The sequence below is a fragment of the Xenopus laevis genome, chromosome 6L (genome assembly GCF_017654675.1).
Source record: "Xenopus laevis strain J_2021 chromosome 6L, Xenopus_laevis_v10.1, whole genome shotgun sequence".
Lineage (NCBI taxonomy): Eukaryota > Metazoa > Chordata > Amphibia > Anura > Pipidae > Xenopus > Xenopus laevis.
In genome coordinates, this window is record NC_054381.1 from 133,188,048 (window position 1) to 133,212,286 (window position 24,239).

Consider the following 24,239-nt stretch of genomic DNA (forward strand, 5'->3'; position numbering starts at 1 on the left):
TGACTATGTGCTTGCTGAGCACGAATCACATAAGGCCTCTGGAGAGGTCTAGATTTTATTTTGTTCCAATAAAAGTTGTTTTTACATTTATATCTGCAGTCCTCTGTATTTTACAATTATATCTGCAGTCCTCTGTATTTTACATTTATATCTGCAGTCCTCTGTATTTCCTAGAGTGCTGGGAGGCCAACATCTGTTTGTTCATGAAATGCCCATCCAAAGGATACAGTGCAAGCTTGTTAAGGACCTGGAGGGAAAGAGAGGAGCCAATGAATAGTTTCACAAAGCTCAATGAATACAGTTAAAGGCGAAGGAAAGTCATTTTGCACTTGGGGTTGCCAAAAGTTAGGCACCCCGAGGTGATTGTATTTACTTACCTGACATCCCGGGGCCGCTGCTCCTATCAGGAGAAAACTGCACCGGCCCGGGTTCTTGCAGCGAGCACCATGGAGCGATCCTCTTCCTGATTTTTCTTTCTTCAAATTTCCTGGGTAAGACACATGCGCAGTACAACAAAATAGTTGGCTTTTTGGTTAAAGTTCGGCTTTTTCGCTCTACTGCGCAGGCAAGAAAGAAGAAGCAGGAAGAGGATCGCTCCGTGGTGTTGCTGGAAGAACCCCGGGCTGGTGCAGTTTTCTGCTGATAGGAGCACTGGTCCGGGATGTCAGGTAAGTCAATACAATCACTTGGGGGTGTCTAACATGTGGCATATGGGATCTAAAGCATGCAGCATAGATAAGTGCCCCAATTGTCTCAGGTCCCTCACTACAGTGCACATGCCTCCGAATAATAAGCAGGAGGTGCCACTAATTTCCCATTTGCCTGAACCAACATCTGCTTCTGCCCTAAACCACCAATTTCTTTAAGTGGCCCTGAATTAGAGATGTACAGGAAGAACATATTTTCCAGATGCACCCAGATTCCTAAATACAGGGGTTATGTATCCACACAGCTGAAGTGTCCGGCCTAATGAACAAATAGGCGGTTAGAGATTTTTCAGGAAAGGAGTCTGTTTGGTTTTTACAGGCGTAATTATATGTACTGTTAGCTTACAATCAAGACTAATGATTAGCCCTTGTGTTTATATGGTTGTTCAAATACCCAGATGTCCCATACACTCTACAGATCAGTACTGAGGCGGACCAGTAAATTAAATTACAGAACAAACATGGCTGTAATGGTTACCAGGTGGGACAACTATACAGTAGCAGGTCTCTTTCTATTAGTGGCAAAACCAAACATGCCACAGCATGGAGACTGCTTCTTGGGCACTGCCAACTATTCCATACTCTGTGCAGAGCTAATCAAACAAAAGGACATTCCTGTAAATTATATTTTCCCAACCATGGGGAAGGGTGGGCTGGGTGCAAAGCAGCAGATTAATAAAGATCAATTTACACTGCAACAGATTTTAATCTGGATGGTTGGCAGCTAATTTTTAATGGGCCAGTGTTGTGGCATCATCACTTTGTGTCTAGTCTAGACTCTAGAGCAGTGATCCCCAACCAGTAGCCTGCGAGCAACATGTTGCTCACCAACCCCTAGGATGTTGCTCCCAGTGGCCTCAAAACAGGTGCTTAATTTTGAATTCCAGGTTTGGAAACTAGTTTTGGTTGCATAAAAACCAGGTGTACTGTCAAGTAGAGCCTCCTATAGTCTGCCAATCCACATAGGGGCCACCAATTACAGACCTTATTTGGCACCCCAAGAAGTTTTTGCATGCCTGTGTTGCTCCCCAACTTTGTTTATATTTTAATGTGACTCACGGGTAGAAAAGGTTGGGGACGCCACTCTAGACCATTGATCTAAATGGTACACCAGCTCCTCTGCTCTTCTTTTTTGTGTGTTCTACAACACACAGCCACAACAGTACTGACCTTTATACAGAAGAAGCAACACCGGTATCATTGTGCTCTACATAACATAACCCATACTGAGACAATGGAGTAGAGTCTTAAAATGTACCCAAAACTGTGAAGCACTTAATACATGGTTTAAATGAAAGATTGAATTCTACATCAAAAATCTAGAGAAACACCAAGGTAATCTAATCTGTCTGTCCATATCGGTGCAAAACTGCAAGACATATGAACAAGAAAGAATCACTGTCCAGTGCTTTAAAGGACAAGGAAAGGCAAAAAAACAAAATCCCATTTTTACTTTCTTTAATGAAAAAGAAACCTATCTCCAATATACTTTAATTTAAAAATGTGTACCGTTTTTATAAGAAACCTAACTGTGTGCAGTGAAATTCTCCCATCATTTACTGCTGTGGATAGGAATTGTCAGACGGTCCCTAACTGCTGAGCAGGGAAAAAATCATACTTATGAACAGCAGGGGGAGCTCCCGCCTTACTTACCAACCATGCTCAATTCAAGCAGCTTTGTTTAAGATGATCCCTAAGCAGCCCAGACCACACTGAGCATGTGCAGGGTCAGGGTCAGGCAAAGATGTTTAACAATGTTACAAGATGACAGCCCCCTGTGGCCAACTTTGAAAGCATAAATCATTTGTTTGATTAGGCTTTGTGGTGCAATAAGTTCATGCTTATGTTTAGTATACTAAATACAGCATTTCTAGCCTTATTCTATTTTAGACTTTCCGTGTCCTTTAATGCTACATGTTTCTAATGAATTCAAAGGAAGACTATCAACCTGGCCGACACCAGATTCTTGCGAAAGTGGGATTCTAACAAATCCCAAAGATAACCCTGGATTTAGTACACCCCCGATCCAAGCTCACCACCCGAAGCATTCCAAAACAACCACTTTCTAAAGAAGTGCCGCCATCTTACCTTTCTCTTCCACATGCCCCTTTCCAACTTGGCCTTGCAAGGGCAAGATAACAATAGAGTTTTCAGCTTTTACATTACTGCCCCTACGAATTAGGTTTTCCTTATCCTCTTATAGCGACAAAATGCTTACCCCAACTGCCGAATTTTGCAAGATTCATAATGGTACTCCAAATCTTACAAATAGCAGTGGCATTAATCAATTCTCTAGAGCAAGGTCTATGCGACTATATATTTTTTGCAATATCTATGCAATTGTTCTCCCTCACTCTGGTTTTAATTTACTCCACCTCTGTGAAATAGTGCATAACTGTTCAATGTTCATCTGGAATGCTGTGTAACATGTATGTATGTGACATATTTGGAGTTGTGCTGAGTTTGCCATGACTACAGAAAATTAATTGGGTAAGGAATTAGCTTGCTTTTATTTTGGAAGGGAAATCTAAAGCAAGTAGATAGCAAGGGCAACGTTCCCACACAATCCTTGGTCATCTCGGCAAGAGTTAAGCGACAGCAGAAGTAAATCAATAAGGAATACTTGCTTTCTGGCCTTCTTGTAAGCCACTGCTGAATGGGAAAATGTGCCCCTTCTTATTGTTAGGTCTAGACAGCTTCCTACAAACAGGTAGATACAAGCATGAAGCACTGAATGTGGCAGACAAGGGCAAGTCTGGAATTCTCCCCTTCATCTGCCTTTCCTGACCTTGGTAATTTGCCAAGGCTCAATTAAGCCTCTAAAATGGGCTTCCAATTAACCTTGCCTTGTTCACAGCTGGGATTGCCTTTTAATTGCGCTCTCCCGAGATGATGCTTACAGACTGACAAATATATATACACTTTATCTGCAAGCCCAATTACACACGTGGGACAGCACAGACACTCACACTGAATACCTACGATGGTACCTCTACATCAACCAAAATTAGTACTTGTTTTACAAGTCATTTATTTCTGCTATTATTATTAAAGTGGTTCAAAAGGTTAAAAATGATGATCACTCATTGCATTCTTTAAGCCATTTAGCAATATACACTTACTAAAACTTCCCTACCATTTTCAAGTACAAATCTACTCAATGTTTGGTTCTTGCAAGATAGTTAAGATTCCCATTGCACAGATAAATCCCCCTTTATCACCGACTTCTGCTAACAAATCAGACACAGTAAAGGGTGAAGGGAGGGCGTTGTGTACTGGTTAATATAATTATCAACCTCGCATAGACTAAGGGGTTATTTGAAAAGGTCGAGATGTGTTTACTTAAAAAATTTGCGTTTTTTGAGGGTAGTTTCAGAAAAAAAATGCATCATGCTCTGAAGCTGCTAAAAGTTAGAATCTGAAAATACTCCTAAAACCTGTTGAATTCATGTAAAAGTCAATGACAGAGGTCACCATTTGAAGATTTTTTTGTCTTCATGGTTTTCGGGTGTTTCATGCAGGTTTTCGATCGAAAACTTGATAAATTCGAGGTATTTGAGTTTTTTTTCTTATTGTATTCAATTGAGATTTTTACAATCTGATTTTTTCATAACTAAGCAAACATTCAAGTGTTTTTTGTGAGTTTGTTTGAGGTAGAAAAAACCTCACAAGCTCGACCTTTCATAAATAACCCCCTAAACATGGAGTAACTTAAATTTCCCTATTTGCCCTGTTTAACTAAAGAAATAGCAAAACATTTTCCTGAAAGCAACAGAAAACAAAACAATGCTTATAACACAAGCCTTTTTCATTGCACGATAGACAGATAGACTTAGTGTTTGGTTCCTATTCCAGTTATTCACAGGCATTACTCTAATATCAGCCTGTTAGTAACCCAAGCTACAGGTCTGGTGTAGGCTCATCTTGGTGGCAGAACATCAAGTAAACAGAACAGATTTACCCAAGTTTTATGTAGTACACGATGAGTTGAATCATGGTGTGCCTGATTTATAATTCTATCTCTGGTTAGTCATCTTTTTTTGAACATGGATATCCTTTAGTATGTTTTGACATTTCTATGTTTTAACTGATAAGACTTGCCACCCACAGGACATTATGGCACCAAAATCACTGTATTTTGGGAGCTAGGGCAACTCCTACTCTATGGGAGCAACTGGACTTCCAGAGCTCAGAGTAAAGTAGTGGCTGTATAATGGAGCTGCCGTAACTCTAAAAATACATTGAATTCAGTAAAATAAAGTATAAAGCCCCAGGGCATTGGGAGTTGGCATGTTTCTTTTTGGCCCAGATCTATGATTGTCCCCTAAAAAGACAATTCTTTTGCAACTGTTGCCCTAAAATGGTGAATGTAATGGTTCACCATACAAATGCGCGGGCCAAACAATCCAACCACTTGGCCCATGGGCCAGTCACAGCTAAAAAAGGCACTAGCCCTGGATCAATTCTAGGAATCCCAAGGCTGCAGTTACTTGAATGGTCCCTAACTCTGCTCAGATCTGTGCTTAGAGGGCTGGGAAAGAGAAACACCTTTCTAGTGATCCCTCTAAAAGCCAACGACAATAAAAGGACCTGTCGGCAGAAGCTCACATGGCAGCTTCCACACGGCACAGCTCAGATGACTGCTCACGAAATAAAGCATTTAGCCTATAGCCACTTCCCTGGCCCTCTCCTCGCTGACATTCCCCTGCTCCCAACTTCAACCCTGGGAACATAGCAGGGACAGACTCAGGTCAATAAGAAACACTGACCGGCACAATGGGTTTCGCCTCAAACAGCGCTGTTGACAGACACCAGGACAAAGCAAGTGAATAGAGTCCCCCTCAGTTCTCACACAGGGAAGAATGAGTCAGTGTACTGGAGCCTTGGGGCTCTGTTTGCTCAGTGTATACAGCTTTTGTACTCCGTCACTGTTTCATGCTCACAGGGGGCACGGGAGCCCTGCAAGTGAGGGCGGAAGAATGCATCTCTGCTCTCCCTCGTTCCCGGTGGTACACCCCACACCAAAGAGCAGCTTGGCCCCAAAGCTTAAAGTCAGTGTAAAGAGCTTATTGGCGGTCGCCTACACAAACAAAAGCAAAGCGAAATGCAGATCGGCCCCATTGTCATCGTCACCTACACTTCGGCCCCGGCCATCGGAATGTTGTGTTTGCAAGTGAAGCATTAAAGGGTTCCCATCTTATTTCAGACAATGAGCTATATTTACTGTATAAAACATGGGAAGTCTATGAAAAGTCATATGCTTAATCCCATGACTCCGACGGATCGGCAGGTGAGAGAGGCCCGGCGCTGGATTAGCTGCCCCAGGACACTGCTCTTACAAATACACTTGCTTTATTTTAGCAAATTAAATACAATGGCACTTTAACTTAAACATGGCCAAACAGCAGGGTCATTTGCAAGGATAATGCCCCATGGTTTCACTGCGTGGCAAAGGTTTTGCTGGGGAACTGGCAAGTATATAATGTAGGGATGCACCGAATCCACTATTTTGGTTTCGGCCAAACCCCCAAATCCTTCATGAAAGATTTGGCCGAATACCGAACCTTAATTTGCATATACAAATTAGGGGTGGAAATGGTTACAACATTTTCTACTTTCTTGTTTTGTGACAAAAAGTCACGCGATTTACCTCCCCGTCCCTAATTTACACATGCAAATTAGGATTTGGATTCGGTTCGGCAGGGCAGAAGGATTAGTCCGAATCCGAAACCTGCTGAAAAAGGCCGAATCTCGAACCGAATCCTGGATTTGGTGCATCTCTAATATAAGGGCATGGGGTAGTGCCCCCCCCCACTGATAACTAAGCTTCTGTGTAACTACGTGTCCATCTTCATAAACTGATCAACTTGGGATAAAGATGTCAAGAAATTAAAGAATGACTCTGAAGATTAAAGTTGGCCGGGAAAACCCATGTGCGTAGGCCTACCCTTTATTTGTAACCCTATGTAAAAGTATAACACTGTATGGCATTCAATTTTGTTTGTTAATATCCCTCCATCGCGAAAGATTCGGCGACTACCGAATCAAATCCTAATTTGCATACGCAAATTAGGGGTGGGAAGGGGAAAACATTTTTTACTTCCTTGTTTTGTGACAAAGTCATGCGATTTCCCTCCTGCCAGGCCCGGACTGGCAATCTGTGGATTCTGGCAAATGCCAGAGGGGCTGCTATAAGGTCCCATAGAAAGTCACTATTTAGTGGGCTGGTAGGGGCTGATTGGGCCTCTGTGTACCTGAAATGCCAGGGCCTAAATTTAATTCTCAGTCCGGACCTGCCTCCCATCCCTAATTTGCATACGCAAATTAGGATTCGGTTAGGCCAGGCAGAAGGGTTCAGCCAGGCAGAAGGATTCGGCCGAATCTGAATCCTGCTGAAAAAGGCTGAATCCCGAACAGAATCCTGGATTCGGCATCACTAGTTAACACTGAAATCTCTGTTGCCCCCTACTGTGCTAGCATTGGCACAATGTAATACAGGTATGGGGCTTTTAATCCAGAATGCTCAGGGACCTTTCTGTAATATAGATCTTCATACCTTAAGTCTACTAGAAAACCATGTAAACATTTCATAAACCCAACAGGCTGGTTTTGCTTCCAATAACCATTAATTATATCTTAGTTTGGATCAAGTAAAAGGTGTCGTTGCATTACCACAGAGAAAAAGGAAATCATTTTTTAAAATTTTCATTATCTGCATAAAATGGAGTCTATGGGAGATGGCCTTTCCGTAATTCGTGGCTTTCTGGATAGTGGGTTTCCGGTTACCGGATCCCACCATACCTGTATTGCCACTCAGGATTATTTTGCCAGGGTCACTGCTGATATTGCCCTTTTTATAAACAATATTAAACGGGTCTGAAATAGATCTCTGCAGCTGCCATTTAGAACAGGCACATAGAAGGCCAATAGAGGATTGAACTCTTGGGTTCCATGGGGGGGGGGAGCCTCTACTGGGGCAAGGACTGATATAAATGGAAAACAATCTCAACACTGAGCAGTACAATATAAGGAAGTTGAAGTGCTGGTTTGAAATACCAGTATAGGAGCCATATATAAGTAAATACAGGCCTTTTATTTATAAACATAAGAGAGAAGAACATTATGACTACCTGCACACTATATGCAATGTTTTTTTCTGTACATACTTAGTGGGTTGATGCTGCTGCTGCTACACATTGCAATAATCCTATTACTAGCAACACTTAACTGTCCCCGGGGGAACAGAGTTGCCAGCCTTCTCTGCTGTAGTGAGCAGGAACCCAAAAGAACATAGATTATTTCCTTTGTTGATTCCTTTAAACAAAGAAACCCAGCGAGTTAGGAGGTCGAATCTCAGCAGGAGATCCATCCTTCAATGTTCTGATCAAAGCAGCCCCCCTGCTAACAAGAGAGGCAACCCTAACACTCAGGTAGGTACCGCTCCCCCCTAATATCCCTTCCAACATCAGTTCTCAGCTGGGAATATGGGATTCACAAAATCTCTTTTCTCTCTAGTACAGGCATATACCAGGGTTATTTCATGAACAAACGGTGTATGTGTGTGTGTTGCGCCCTCTGGGGGCTGCACTGAGAATAGCAAGGATAAAGAATAATTGACAAGGAATATTATCCAGTTCGTTTCAAAATTCAAATATTAGACGAAACCCTTATGGGTGAAATATTATTACTCCTGCAGAGCGGATTTGCACCCTCCAAAAAAAATAAGAAAAAAAGGTCATTAGTGGCCAGAAGCGGTGATGGGCGTATTTAAATGGACATTCGCGAATTCGTGGGGAATTTCTGTGTTTCACAGCCAGTGAATAAATTCACAAAACTGCGGCAAAAATCATCAGGTGAAAAATTTGGGCGTGCGTCAACATAGTCACACGCATAAAAATTGTTGCATGTCAAAATTATTCAGACACCCATTGACTTTAAGCCAATTTGGAGAAACCGAACACCTCCAAACCCAAGCAGAGCTTCCTGGTGCTCAGTGGTAGGGGAATCGGCAACCGCCCAGCAAAGGTACATAGAAGGATCACCGGCACACAGGAGTTTGGTTAAGCATTAATAAAATTGCAAGGGCTTGCCCTGCTTAACCAAACTCCTGTGTGTGCCGGTGATCCTTCTATGTACCCATTGACTTTAATGCATTTGGACAAAATAGGCATGCGTATAAAAAAAATTGTTGCTGGTGTCAAACTTGACACGCGTCAAAATAATTTTCGCAGTTTCGCGGTAAATTCACGTTTTTTTCGGCGAATCGAAACAGGACAAATTCACCCATCACCAGCCAAAAGCATTACAGAAGATCTGCATGAGAATACAGGTACTCGTATCACATAAAAGGAAATCTAAAATAACATTTAAATTACCAAAAATGTTTTAAGGGTTGTTCACCTTTAAATTAACGTTTAGTATGATGTGAGTGATATTCTGAGACAATTTTCAATTGGTTTTTGTTTTATATTATTTGTGGTTTTTGAGTTATTTCGCTTTTTATTCAGCAGCTCTCCAGTTTGCAATTTCAGCAATCTGGTTGCTAGGGTCCAAATTACCCTAGCAACCATGCATTGATTTGCATTAGAGACTGAAATATGAATCGAAAGATGATTAACAAAAAGTAGCAATAACTATAAATGTGTAGCCTTACAAAGCATTTGTTTTTAGATGGGGTCAGTGACCCCCTTTTGAAAGCTGGAAAGAATCAGAAGGCAAATAATTCAAAATCTAGAAAAAGAAAAAATGAAGACCAATTGAAAACTTGCTGGGAAACATACTACAAGTTAATTTTAAGGTGAACCTTTAAATCAATACCATGGTACAATACAATGGTATGTATCCGTATGGAATTGAGCTTGCTTTTTTATTTATGTGCTTTTTGGATCATTTATTATATTTGTAGTCTCACAGAGCAAGAGAGATTTTTTTGGTTGTAAGCATTAAAATGAGATCATATGAAAAACAACTCAGGTAAGGCTTAGTCAGATAATAACAGGCTTGTAGTGTTGGGGTGTCCACTAAATAAACAGCATATAAATCAAGAAAAGAAAATGAAAGGGACTTATCCCCACACTACAAAAGCCTGAAAATTATGAAAATTGTATGAAAACAAATAAGTAACCAAAAATAAATAAAAAGCAAAGCCACGCGTTGTGGCGAAACAGCTGTCGAGGTTCGGCGCTGCACTGGACGCAGGGGGTCCCTTCTTGGACTGCATTTTGGCGTGACTGGGAGAGGCTAAGGACTTTATCTACACACAGACGCCCCAAGGAAATACGGCCACATTCGTGAGCACAACCCGCCAGACGGTCTGTATATTTTCATTATTTATGAGGGCTACAGAACCGTCACAAGAGGCGGTGGACCTTGCGAACATTGGGAAATATTTGGGCAATATATATGGTGAAATTTTACTCTGACGGATAATCGCCATTACTTTCCGGAGGCGAGCCAACCCTTTACCCTGGCCTATTGAAGCCCCAGCACGTCCATTAAGCATTAATCCTAGGATTGGAGCCCTTCAATTGTTGACCCTCCAACATCAGAGACTTAGGGGTCTTAACCCCTGCTTTCTTGCCAATCCGTTTGAATAAAATCAAGTAGGGGAATATTCACATGCTGTACTCTTAGAACATTGGAATTTTTTCTTTTTAGGATCAAGATGGACTGATTTAATTGAATTTCACTGAACCATTGCATTGCAAAACGTACATGTACCATCTTGCTCTGAATTTCTTCATAATTTTGTTACTAAACAATTTTTGATAGCATGCTAACCCTTTTTTTCCCCTTTGTTGGTTAACATAACCAGCTTTGGGTTTTTTGTCCTGATAGAAGGGATCCCTTCATTTCCATATGCAGCGCTGCTTATTATTTTAAATGGTTTTAACTTCACTGTTCTCAATATGGCATGGTGGTGAATAAAAATTGATTTTTATTTATTTTTGGTTACTTATTTGTTTTCATACAATTTTCATAATTTTCAGGCTATTGTAGTGTGGGGATAAGTCCCTTTCATTTTCTTTTCTTGATTTACATTAAAATGAGATATTACTCCATAAAAGCCAACCAACTATAGTGTCATAAATAAATGTGCCATGTGCAGAAAGGGTTATATGCCATCGCTATACAGCAAAACTGGTATTTATATATATATATAACACAAGGGAAAGTTGTGCTCACCACTAGTTTTTAAAATCATTAGGCGGGGGTGCAATGAGGGTGTGACCACAAAATACATATAGACAAATACAAGATTCCTCTGCACTCAACCCATTATCAATATATTTAAGATAGAGACATTTTGTGCATACTGCTACTGAAAAATGCCTTACCCTTTAAAAGGGTTGTTTAAAGGGTAAGGCATTTTCAGTAGCAGTATGCACAAAATGTCTCTGTCTTAAATATATTGATAATGGGTTGAGTGCAGAGGAATCTTGTATTTGTCTATATATATATATACACACACACACACACACATATACATACATATATATATATATATATATATATATACACACACACACACCTTAAGTCTACTAGAAAATCATGTATACATTAAATAAACCCAACAGGCTGGTTTTGCTTCCAATAAGGATTAATTATATCTTAGTTGGGATCAAGTACAAGCTAATATATATCCTTGAATAAGATGTGATGGGAGAGCTGAGGAAGGGTGACAGACACTGTGGCACCATGGATATTGTTTGTGTTGGATGGAAGGAGATGGAATTATACAAAACGAGAAACTGAAAGAAAACTTGTGCCACTTTCTCTGTACTGTTTACACAAAGGTGCAGTGATTTTCAGCAGTGAATACCAGATACACACGGAGACACAGAGATGAGGGCAAAATAGGCCAATCCAGCAAGTCTATTTTCCTACACTACAATGAAGCATCAGAGATCAGTCTGTGGCCGAATTCATGGCAGACTTTCATGTGTCCATGCTGCCTTATATCTGAAACCACCCTTTGTAGGCTCCTGGGAGGTGCAATGCAAAACCCCTCCATTGTACACAAATATAAGAAACAAAGAGACCCTTAAAGAGGTAGGAAGTAGAGCAGCGGAGTGTTTTTGGACCTGGCACACAAAAGGTGCCTCTTGGAAACGGATGACTTTGCTCAGGGCAATGACTTGAGTCTATGCTTTGTCATCTGGCACATGGAGCAAATAATACATACAGTATTTGTTTTGATTTCTTTGTATGTGTGGATTATTTGGGTTCTTACCGACATCTGGAGGCACATTTATCAAGGGTGGAATTTCGAAACTCCCATAAATTCGACCAATCGAAACTTATTATTAAAATAGAATTTTACCAACTCGGACGAATTGAAACAACCCGAAAATTCTAATCGAATTCCAATCTAATTCGATCAAGCTCGATTCAAAAAACTTGAATGTCAGGAAGGCTGCAAACAGCTCCAAATTGATCCCTGGACCTCTCCCATGGACTTTAACAGCAATTCGGCAGGTTTTAGGTGACGAATTGTCGAAATTGAATTCTTAAAGGAGAAGGAAAGCTACGGAGGCATTTTATTGCCAATAGATGAGCTGCAATAGTGCAAGCTAGAATGCTATATTTATTCTGTAGAATGCTTTACCATACAAAGCTCTAGAAACTCTCTGTTTGTTTAGGATAGGAGCTGCAGTATTAATGTGGTGTGATATCACTTCCTGCCTGAGTCTCTCCCTGCTCTGGGCTCAGATTACAGTAGAGAAGGGAGGGGAGGGGAGGGGGGAGAGGAGCAAACTGAGCATGCTCTTGCCCAGGGCAATGAGGTTTAAGCTGAAGGCAGGAAGTCTGATACAGAAGCCCATGTGTACTCAATAGAAGGAAAGAAATGCAGTGTTTCTTTTGACAGGGGACTCAGAGCAACATTACTTTGGGGATTTACTGGTATATTTAAATGGACCTTTCTGATAAGGCTTACATAGTTTTAACATTTCCTTCTCCTTTAAAGGGCCAGAGTATGATAAATCTCAAAAATCGAATTAGAATTTTTGAAAAAAACTCGAATCGAATTTGAATAACTCCCTAGTAGAATTTGACAAAAAAAAAAAAAGATTTGAAAATTCGAATTTTCAATTCAACCCTTGATAAATCTGCCCCTTGGTGTAAATTCCATGTCAATAGCCCCATTAAAATATATTTAATGAGAAAACCATTGAAGTGTTCAATACTTATTTTCCCTGCTTGTAGATAGTCATATGCGTGTCACTTTTTTATCAATAACAAGTGGTTTCTGGATTGCAAGAAATTCTACATAAGAATTCCTCATCCAAATACAGGTATGGGATCCATTATCCGGAAACCCTTTATCCAGAAAGCTCCGAATTACGGGAAGGTTGTCTCCCATAGACTCCATTTTAATCCAATAATTCAGATTTTTAAAAATGATTTCCATTTTTCTCTGTAACATGAAACATTACCTTGTACTTGATCCAAACTAAGGTATCATTAATCCTTATTGGAGGCAAAACAATCCTATTGGGTTTAAGAAATGTTTAATTTAATGAATGTATGGAGATCTAAATTACAGAAAGATCCCTTATGCGGAAAACTCCAGGTCCCTTAAAGGAGAACTAAAGCTTAAATAAAGAAGTAGCTAGAAATGTTGTACATTATGTTTTGTGCTTCTGTACCAGCCCAAGGCAACCACAGCCCTTTAGCAGTAAAGACCTGTGTCTCCAAAGATGCCCCAGTAGCTCCCCATCTTATTTTCTGCTGATTCACTGCACATGCCCTGTGCTGCTGTCACTTACTGAGCTTAGGGACCCACTCACAATATACAGTACACATAGAATAGAAATGTCACAATATAAGGCTGATTAGTAATTAATATGGATAATTACTATATGGCAGCACAGAAACAATGCAACTAGCATCAGAATTTAATAATCAGCCCTGTAGCATCAGCTTATATTACAGGGGAACCTCATTTTTTTTGCTTGATAATTAGTGACGACCCCTAAGCTTAGCTTCTCAACAGCTGCTCAGAGCCCACTGAGCATGTGAGTGTCACAGACACTTTCCAAGATGGCGACCCCCAGTGACAAGTTTGAAGTCCTGGATCATTGCTGCTATTGACAAGCTGAAACTTTAGGCTGGTGCGATAAGTTTAGGACATAAAAAAGGGCATTTTTAGCCACATTCATTTTTAGGGTTTAGCTCTCCTTTAACCTGCAGGAGCGAGGAGAACCAGGTGATGTTGCACATCTAGGACATAAGCTACAAATGATCACAAAAAGATATAAAAGACAACTGGTATAAGAAAGTTGCTGGAAGTGGAAGTATAAAAAAGTACAGGTATGGGACCGGTTATCCAGAATGCTTGGGACCTGGGGCTTTCCGGATAATGGATCTTTCTGTTATTTGGATATTTATACTACTACAAAATCATGTAAAACATTAAATAAACCCAATAGGCTGGTTCTGATTTCAATAAGGATTAATTATATCTGAGTTTATATTTATCTTAGCTTGAATCATGTACAAGTAACGGTTTTATTATTACAGAGAAAAAGAAAATCATTTGGAAAAAAAATGGATTATTTGGATAAAATAAAAGACTATGGGAGATGACCTTTCTGTAATTCGGAGCTTTCTGGATAATGGCTTTCTGGATAACGAATCCCATACCTGTACCACCTTTGATATACATAGATCCAATATTACAGTGATCTCCAACCAACGGCCCGCAAGCAACATGTTACTCACCAAACCCTTGGATGTTGCTCCCAATGGCCTCAAAGCAGGTGATTATTTTTGAATTCCTAATTTGGAGTCCACATAGGGGCTGCCAGATAGAGCCCTTGAAATGACATTTTGCATGCGTGTTCTTCAACACTTTTTAGATTTGAATATGGTTCACAGGTACAAAATGTTGGGGACCCCTGTGATATTACTTTTTATTTAAAGCCACGAATCAGGTCTATTTAATAGGTACCCAGCTTTAAGGGTAGGAGGCTAAGGAGACGAGGCTTAATCCAGAAATAGCAGGAAATAACAGTATAAGCAAAACTTGTAAATGCCGGATCTAATGCGGTGCAGGATTCCTTGTTCTATGTTACACGCCTGAGCAATACAGACACTCTCTATGCTGGAAGCCTCCTGTCCTGGAAGATGCCTATACATTATAGACGCCTGAGCTTGCAATTAAACCAGGGCATAGGGCTTTTCACCACAACGAGGCTACAAGACTACAGTGCCAATACTTTTGGTTCCTTTCAGATAAGGAGAGAAGCAAACACAGCATGGAATCCATAATGCACCATTTACCCTGTGCCCCTGCTGATACTGCTATCACTGAAACAAAGACACATTTCTAAATACATCATTGACTCTTACAACAGAATAAAAAAAAATAGTGATGAAATGACTTTTGCACGGAGGGACATCACGCAATTTACTGGCAGGATCAAATTAAGACAAAACGCTTTTCGGCAAACTGTCAGCAGGTTGTCCAAGGAAATTAATTTGGAGAATAAATATGTCAAGCACATCCAGACAAGTATACCTGCGGAGATTAGCCTGCTGACTGCTGCATAACCAGTTTCTCTTTGTCTTGGCCTCAAAATGGAACACGGCACAAAAGCACCACATGACAGTCAGTGCTCGTCGTGCAGCAGCTGCCGTCTATGAGAGAGTGTGCAAAGTGCAACCAGACATATATATTTCCTACAGTCACACACCTATACTACACCTTTACCAGATCTTGTTGCCAAAGTGGATTCCCCAGGTCATACTCCAATACAGGCCTTCCAACCCAGATTCCATGCCAAAGAGAGGGGCAATATCACTGATATCCATCCCACACACCCCACTGAGATGCTGCATTTCCCCCTGCCCCAATCTACACTTTATTCTATTAAGAATCCCTAAACTAGGGATGCACACAATCCACGATTTGGTTCGGAGTTTGACCAGGATTTGTCCTTTTTCAGCAGAATCCAAGTGGCTGGCTGAACCAAATTCTAATTTCATCGCACGAACAAGGAAACCAAAAAATTTTTCAGATTCACCCAAAAAAAAAAAAATTCAGATTCCCTACCTTAATCAAGTTACTGATTACACGTAGTCAAATCATGTAATTGAGCAATAACAAACAAGCAAGCGATTTTACACTATCATGCGGTTGGATTGTTTTACGTGCTGTAAATTCAATGTACGTCAATGGAGAGGTATATCAGACGTTAAAGCTCAGGGGACTAGACACCCAGTGTGTCATTGAGTTCTTGCTGTGAGTGTCACTGGGAGCACATGTGATACACAAACAAAGAGAAACGCCTCTCAGTACACAATTGCCTGACTGCTTGCGTGAGAGGAAAACCTGACAGAGGAGCGTGCGAGAGATGACTGTGGTTCCAATGAGTTTATACTGACATCTCTGAGCACCGAGTAGAAAGCCAAGTGATTGTGCAAACAGCTCGACGGCTGTGAGCTGGACCCCTATGCCAAAATTATTTCTTTCCAAAGAGCAGTTATCTATTAAAGTTTTTTTTGTTTGTTTTACAAGGGAGACCCAAAAAATAAGGAAGCCCAGCAATATGGGTCATGTCCATGTTCTCAACTTGTACAGAGGCTCATTTCTTGAATATAAACACCTTTGTATGTAGAACAGCACCAGACTGTGAAACTTTAGTGTTTAAAAAGCCTTTATTTCAACTTTGGGCATCACCGCAACGTTTCAGGCCATGCAGCCAGAAACGTTGCGGTGATGCCCAAAGTTGAAATAAAGGCTTTTTAAACACTAAAGTTTCACAGTCTGGTGCTGTTCTACATACAAAGGCTGTCGTGGTATCAGTGGAAAGTGGCAACTGAGGAAAATGCACCAAGTCTCTACAGGAGAGATAATCGTTGTGCAGACTACTTTTCCAAGATTTAGAATATAAACACCAGCAGGAAATATTCCACGTCAGCTTTATGAGAAACACTCATTTATGTAAAGCTCCAACGGCCATTTCTCAACAGAGAAATATATAGATTGGTGTTATTAAAGAGGTGGTTCACCTTTAAGTTTACTTTTAATATGTTATAGAATGGCCAATATTAAGCAACTTTTCAATTGGTCTTAGTGTTATTTTTTTAATTAATTGCTTCAATTTCCAGCTTTCAAATGTATTCAATATATTGTTATTGCTACGATTTATTACTCGTCTTTCTATTCAGGGCCTCTCCTATTCATATTTCAGTCTCTCATTCAAATCAATACATGGTTTACAGGATAATTAGGACGATAGAAACAAGGAAAACAGAGGACCACAAACCAATCATTTATAAGTTCATGTCTATACATCAAACATTTAAATACACGCATGGCATTATGGGCCTGACATGTTTCGGGTGCTTTCACCCTTCATCATAGGCATAAAGATAAGTATCCAATACACAAATCCCATAGCAACAGAAAAAAGTGAAATTAAAAATCAGCAATCCATATGAACAAAAAGTGTGAACAAAAGAACTAAATTCACCAAAAAAGAATTAGCCAAGATTTTGAATAAGCTGTACATCACGAGGCAAAAAAAAAAAAAAAAGAAAACAATTAAAATTAGAAAAATTTGATTAAAGAAACATATCCTTGTTCTGAATTAAATAAAGTATGTAAAATCAAACTTAGTATTTAAATCATGTGGACTGCACCTGGTAATTTACTTCCAGACTTTGCCTGTAGGATTTGAGTTTGAGCGGTGTTTTTCCATTTGTGTTTATGCAACTAATTTGGCCACCAGATTTCTCAAATTGCAAACTGGAGAGCTGCTGAATAAAAAGCTAAATAACACAAATAAAATTTGAAAACCAATAAATTGTTTTAGAACACTAAAAGTTAACTCAAACATGAACAACCCCATTAACCTGTTTCAAGAAGGCCCCTAGTCACTGTGTATCTTTTTTTTTTTTTTTTATTAATTGCAATTAAAGGGACATCACACCTTTATAAAACATACATTTCTAAATAGTATGTGACAATAATTTTTCATTGTTTTCTATTTTCTAAAGACATTCTTTCAGCTTTTCTAAAATTTATGGTAAGGTCACACTGAGCGTTTCAGGGAGATTTAGTCGCCTGGCGACTAATCACCTCGTCTTTGCGGTGACCAATCTCCCCAAACGCCTTCCCTCACTCTGCACTGGCAAAAATGAAAAATCGTCAGCGCTAATCACACGCGGCGATTCGTTTTCTGAAGTCGCCTGAAGTTGCCTCACGAGTATTAGCGCCGGCGATTTTTCCTTTTTGCCAGTGCAGAGTGAGGGAAAATTTTTCCGATGGCTATTTTATCTTTGGAAGGACCCATCTGTACCAGCGGGGAGCGGCGCAGCAACGAGGCAAATGATTCCGTGCCCTTAAAGTGCCCCTAGAAAAAGAAATAAATGTACAATGTCAGAGCCCATCCAGTATTCCTGCATAGGTAATATTTCATTTGTACCAGCTAAGGTCCAGAAAGGAAGGAGGTCAATATAGAATATTGTTCTGGAAAACTTCTTGGATGCCACCACAGTCTGGCTTCCCTCACTGCGAGCAACCTAGCCTTCCTGGCCTCACCTGCTGTATCAAACCAATTTCCTAAATGTCTCTTCTGGACACCCTTCCTTTGTGCACTAAACTTCAACAAAAATCAATCTTTATTTTGTTCCTTTACCAGAAGCATCATATTCCTTCTGCCCCCTGCCCACTGTACCACGTTGCTTTTGCCCGTAGCAGCCTGTGCTAGCCTGAAGCTATAATACCTTATAAGTTATGACCCGAAAAGGCACCAAACAGAGTATGTTCCTTTCCTATACGTCACAAAGTATATATATGTAAAGCGTTTCATGCCTTAGGGGAACTTAGTCAGAGCCTATGACTAAGTGCTCCTAAGGCACAAAACGTGTTAGGCTTTGCTGTGATGTTTTTTGCTTAAATAAATACTTTTTTACTACATCAATCTACGGAGTGTGGTCTGGTATGTGCCAGCCCTTCATTATCTATTTACAATATTTGCCCTCCTTGAGCTGAAGGTCTGGGGCTTCAGCGCCTGGACCCCCTGTCCTTTTGGGTAAATTCACCCCATTTTTTCACTGCACTCGACACTGAACACCTTTTTATAAGTTGCTTGAGGTTTATAGGCAGCTGTCTTATGCACCTTCCCATATCTCTCTTCCCTACATTGAGAGGATCAAGAAAGGGGGTGAGTTCACTCAAACATTTCAAATTTTGTACAAATATAGTACAAAAATTCCAAAAATAGGTGCACAGACCTTAAGACCTCCAGCCTAAAAAAAAAAGGTTTTGGAAATTGTCAGTTTGACAATATTTTAAATTTTCAAATTAAATATATGTTTTCTGAAAAAGTGTTGGACTTTGAGTTATATTTAATTGTACTTATTCTAGGTCTCAGTCAACTGTTAGGCATGATTGGTTATTTTACCTTTAAATACTGTGGTATTTCGAAATTTACTTACCGTAGACTATGATTAAGTGCCCTTTTGGCATGAAACGTGCAAGGCTACTTTCTGTTTTATGCTTTTTCTTTAAACACTTTTTTTTATCTGCACCACTTTTTTTTTGGTCCAGTTTTGTGCCAGCTCAAACAAACAATATTTCAAATTTTGACAAGGTAATTATATGTAATTGGCGAGTTTCGCACAGATTATATCTATATTGCAAATTCTGAAGAAAAAGGAGCCGTCACTGAATACAGAGCTTAATAGGTATATTGGGATGACAGGGTATAAAATGACAGCAAGAAAGAGAGAGCCCAGAAGAATTGCTTCCAACGTATTATGAAATAAAGAATGATTCTTGCTAATGGAGCCCTAAGGCCACAAGTAACAGTTTAACAATTCCACACAAAGGTCTGACACACTCCAACTATCTTTATAAGCTAGAGCTGTAGAAGCAGAATAAGAACAGACGGCAGCCACATTAATCCATATTATATCCTTGGTGACACTTATCAGGGCTGAAGATCCATAAGTGGGACCTGCTTCTTGTCTTTTCATAGCAACGTCTCCAGTGGAACGCAGCGGAGCCAGGACAAGGACAACTCTATTACCATGGAGACTGGAGACAAAGCTTCTCATGCCCCGATATCAGATGACATGTCACCATAGCCCATAAAAATACCTGTTCCACAGGGCTCATTAGTAATATGAAATGTAGCTCCTCTCTAAAGAACAGTGAGCACAGCAACAGAGGAAAAACTGAGTGTTTGCACTCATTCGTTGCCAACAGTGTTGCAAGACATTTTGGTCGATCAGTATTTTTTTTCCTTAAGCTTGTATCAGACAGAAGCCAACATTCTTCTAGAGGCTAGCAGTACTGATTAAAACCACCGGGCTGCTCTTACTTGAGAGATCATCATGCTAAAAAAAAATTGCAGATATGATTGTTTATATGGTTTAATCCCCTTTTTAAGCTGACAAGCAATATGACGAAGCAGCCGAAATGGAGTCGCCATCCGTATGAACTGAAATAGTGTCATAGCGTGTAGATTATATGGATGGAAAAGGTAATTTCGGGCAATTTGCTGTGGATGACAAATCACCCCATGTGCCATCACCCTAACAGAAGGAATGCCACACTGGTTGAAGGGTCATCGTAACCCCTAAAGAAACCATTGTTTATCTGTTCCAATGTAAAGTAGCTACAAGCTGCAGGTTGATACAGACCAGCATTTTTCCTTTAAAGGGATACAGTCATAGGAAATTTTCAGTGCTGCTCCAGCAGAATTCTGCACTGAAATCCGTTTATCAAAAGTGCAAATTGATTTAACTTTGAAATCTGACATGGGGCTAGACATATTGTAGTTTCCCAGTTGGCCCCAGTCATGTGACTTGTGCTCTGATAAACTTCAGTCACTCTTTACTGCTATACTGCAAGTTGGAGTGATATCACCCCCTCTCTTTCCTCCCAAGCTGCCCATCGGCAGAACAATGGGAACCACTCAATAATAAAAGCACTCAATAGTAAAATCCAGGTCCCACTCAGACGCATTCAGTTACATTGAGTAGGAGAAACAACAGGCTGCCAGAAAGAAGTTTCACAGTGCAGCACTGGCTCTAATATAAAAATATAAAATACATCATAACACACAAGAGACTCCTGAATTAACCTAATCAACCAGACAATATCCAAAATTAAACTTACCTATGAAGCCAGAGGCAGCACAACTAAATGTGAAAGAATATGGAGTCCCTGGTGGGAGTCAGGGCCGGGAGCAGAGCCAAGGGATACTGAGGATGGGGTATGAGGCGTTGCATACATAAAACTATATTACCTGATATATATATATATATTGTATTTAAAGTTATATAACATTTTTCTCATATATATATATATATATATATATATATATATATATATATATATATATATATATATATATATATATATATATATATATATATATAAAAATGTTATATAACTTTAAATACAATGGTTTATTGCTTGTATTGTTACAAAAAATTACCTTTAAAATAAAATTAAAAAACGACATCATGACTAGTAAAAGAAAACTCCATAACCAGCAGCTGACTTTTTCCATCTGATATGGGAATGTCCACAAATTTTTACCTTCTGGTCCCAAGTTGTAACTTACCTGGCAGATAATTTAGATTTCCCAAGGGTAATAACACCAGCTATCTGTCTCCTGGGGGTTGTAGAAGCTATAATCCCTTCCAAACATGCCAGGCTACGGTCACGTATCCTATTATTCTATGCAAAGAAAACAGTGGCAATGCACTGGATGGGTAGTTCTCCACCCTCCCTCAGAGTATGGAAGCAGTTGGTCAACAATGCTGTCCCACTTTTCAAACTTACATATGAAATTAGAGGTTCACCCACCAAATTTGACAAGGTCTGGGGGCCGTGGTGTGATATCGATCCGATCCCTGAATTAGGGTAACCTAGGTGTACCCCTACATAAGACAATTAAGCAACTTATCAATTTAGTTTGGAGCAAATGGTGGCTCAAAAATAATTCATAAAGAATACTTCTGAGAGTGTCCAATTGACCCCAATACAGGGTTCTTACTGTTACAATACTCTATCGACTGGTAATTCATGTCTGATTTCATGTAATGCATACGAGATGTGTTGTTATGTCTTGTTTTACGTGTTTAAAACAATAAAACTTACCTTTTAAAAAAAAAAAAGAAAACTCCATAACAGCCTGGACACGTCTCCCCTTTGTTTAAACACATCTTTAAAGATCTTTTCCAGGTCTTTCATCTCCTTCCACTAAGTGCCAACCTGTGTCATATCCCTCAACAGCTGGATCCTTTGTTCCTCATAGTTGATCCAATGCGGCAAAGACTGCCTACCATTCCTACGTCATCACCATCAACTCTATTCGGCTGTAGTCTCATCTGCTCTTTAAAAGGGTCTTCAGATCTTAATCTTCAGTCATTAATATATTGAATAATGTTGATGTCTCCTTTAACAAACTTGAATACTTGATTATCATCCTTCAATTATATCTCTCTTAAAGGAGAACTAAAGCTTAACTAAAAAAGTAGCTAGAAATGTTGTACATTATGTTTTTAGCTTCTGTACCAGCCCAAGGCAACCACAGCCCTTTAGCAGTAATGATCTGTGTCTCCAATGATGCCCCAGTAGCTCCCCATCTTCTTTTCCGTTGATTCACTGCAAATGCTCTGTGCTGCTGTCACTTACTGAGCTTAGGGAACAACATACAGTACATATAAATGTCACAATATAAGGCTGATTAGTAATTAATACAGGTAATTAGTACATGGCAGCAAATAAACCAGTGCAACTAGCATCAGAATTTAATAATCAGCCCTGTAGCATCAGCTTATATTACAGACAAACCTCATTTTCTGCTGGATAATTAGTGACGAGCCCTAAGCTTAGCTTCTCAACAGCTGCTCAAAGCCCACTGAGCATGTGAGTGTCATAGACACTTTCCAAGATGGTGACCCCCTGTGACAAGTTTGAAGTCCTGGATCATTGCTGCTATTGACAAGCTGAAACTTTAGGCTGGTGCAATAAATTAAGAATTTAAAATATGACATTTTTAGCCATATTCATTTTTAGGGTTTAGTTCTCCTGAATAAGCTCACTGGTTGGAGTGGTTGGTGGAAGGGTGAAAGTTCCCTAAAAGCGTATATACGTATTTGTATATCATACAGAGAAGAATCTTACAGTCAGTACATGGCACCTAGATGGTGTTTTTATATGTTACACTGTGTGTTATTATTATACCCAGTTAAACAGTTAATAGAAACCCCCCTGACTGGCCAGACCATGATTTCAGGAGGTGTAACTCTCAGCGAGTCACAGGTTCTCATTTTACAGCAATAGTTTTTAGTAGATTTCTTTTAACACCCCTTAAACGAGTCCACTGTTTCCCAACACAACAGCCTAAAGTGCCTTCTCGGTGAAGCATGACCGCAAACAATAGAGCTGGCTCCAGCGAGTTGCACAAAAGGCACTTTCCAGACACTTTCCCTGAAACATGTCACAATGTTTATATTGCCAATTTCCCTTTGCTGCTCCGCAGAACATTATTTATGCTTTATGGATACAATACAGAAATAATATTGCTCAGAAGGCAACGGGGATTAGGAAAGTACACAGCTTTACCAGAGACACACTAGCACGCTCAATTCATGGAGTAACAGATCATGGATAAAAGGGAAGCATAAAAGGGAGCTTAAAGGGGAAGATTTGCCGTAGTTGTTTGAAGCCTGACTCCAACAATATAAATACGATCCAAAGTCAACATTTACACACATACAACTAATAAAACGGCAGAACTGCGGCCAACGTAAGCTCCCAGAATCCTAGCTCACAGCTGACATTGGCAATTGCTGCTTATAGACCTCGGTTTCTGCTTTTATTCGCTTCTCATCAGATAAACAGGGGAATGTAATAAAAGTCGGTAACGAACAAACTATTCGCAATGTGAAAAGTTATGCCTTTGCGCGAACAAATTTTGTGCAAATTTAATTTAGCTTTTGCAAACCTGGAAACTGTTTAGCGACCACTTCCGACAATGGAAGACCATTTGCAAATTTTATAGTTTGCGCCAATGCGCAGTACACTTACAGAGTATTAGTTTTTTAGATGGGGTCAGTGACCCTTTTGAGAGCTGGAAAGAGTCAGAGGAAGAAGGCTAATAATTCAAAAACGATAAAAAACTAAAAAAATGAAGGCCAATTGAAAAGTTGCTTAGAATAACTATAAAAAATAAAAAAAATAAGGCCAGGTGCTTAGAAGTAGTCATTCTATAACATACTAAAATTTTGCTTAAAAGTAAACCAGCCCTAATGCTGCTTCTGGCAATCAGGTAAATGGTGTGCATTAACACATGCAACTACAACTGTATATGGAGGCAAAGTAGTAATATGCAAAGACCCCCCCTTCTATATAGAAGTAATACTTACTAAAGGTTCATCGAGCACATTGAAAAGAAGAAAGAAAAATTGGCGGACATTCCTGCTATGTGATTAAACAATTCAAACTCATCATAATATCTGGCTGTGACGCCTTACACAGTCTCACTTGTTACCATGTGG

General features: G+C 39.8%; 1 protein-coding gene across 1 annotated transcript in view; it reads right to left on the reverse strand.

Moving 5' to 3' along the window:
- LOC121394503 (28S ribosomal protein S28, mitochondrial-like) overlaps positions 1 to 24,239 on the reverse strand; it is a 56,569-nt gene that overhangs the window by 27,023 nt on the left and 5,307 nt on the right. The window contains exon 2 of the mRNA XM_041565668.1: positions 17,934 to 18,070. Within this exon, the coding sequence (XP_041421602.1) occupies positions 17,934 to 18,070 (137 nt within the window). The remainder of the gene's footprint in view (positions 1 to 17,933; positions 18,071 to 24,239) is intronic.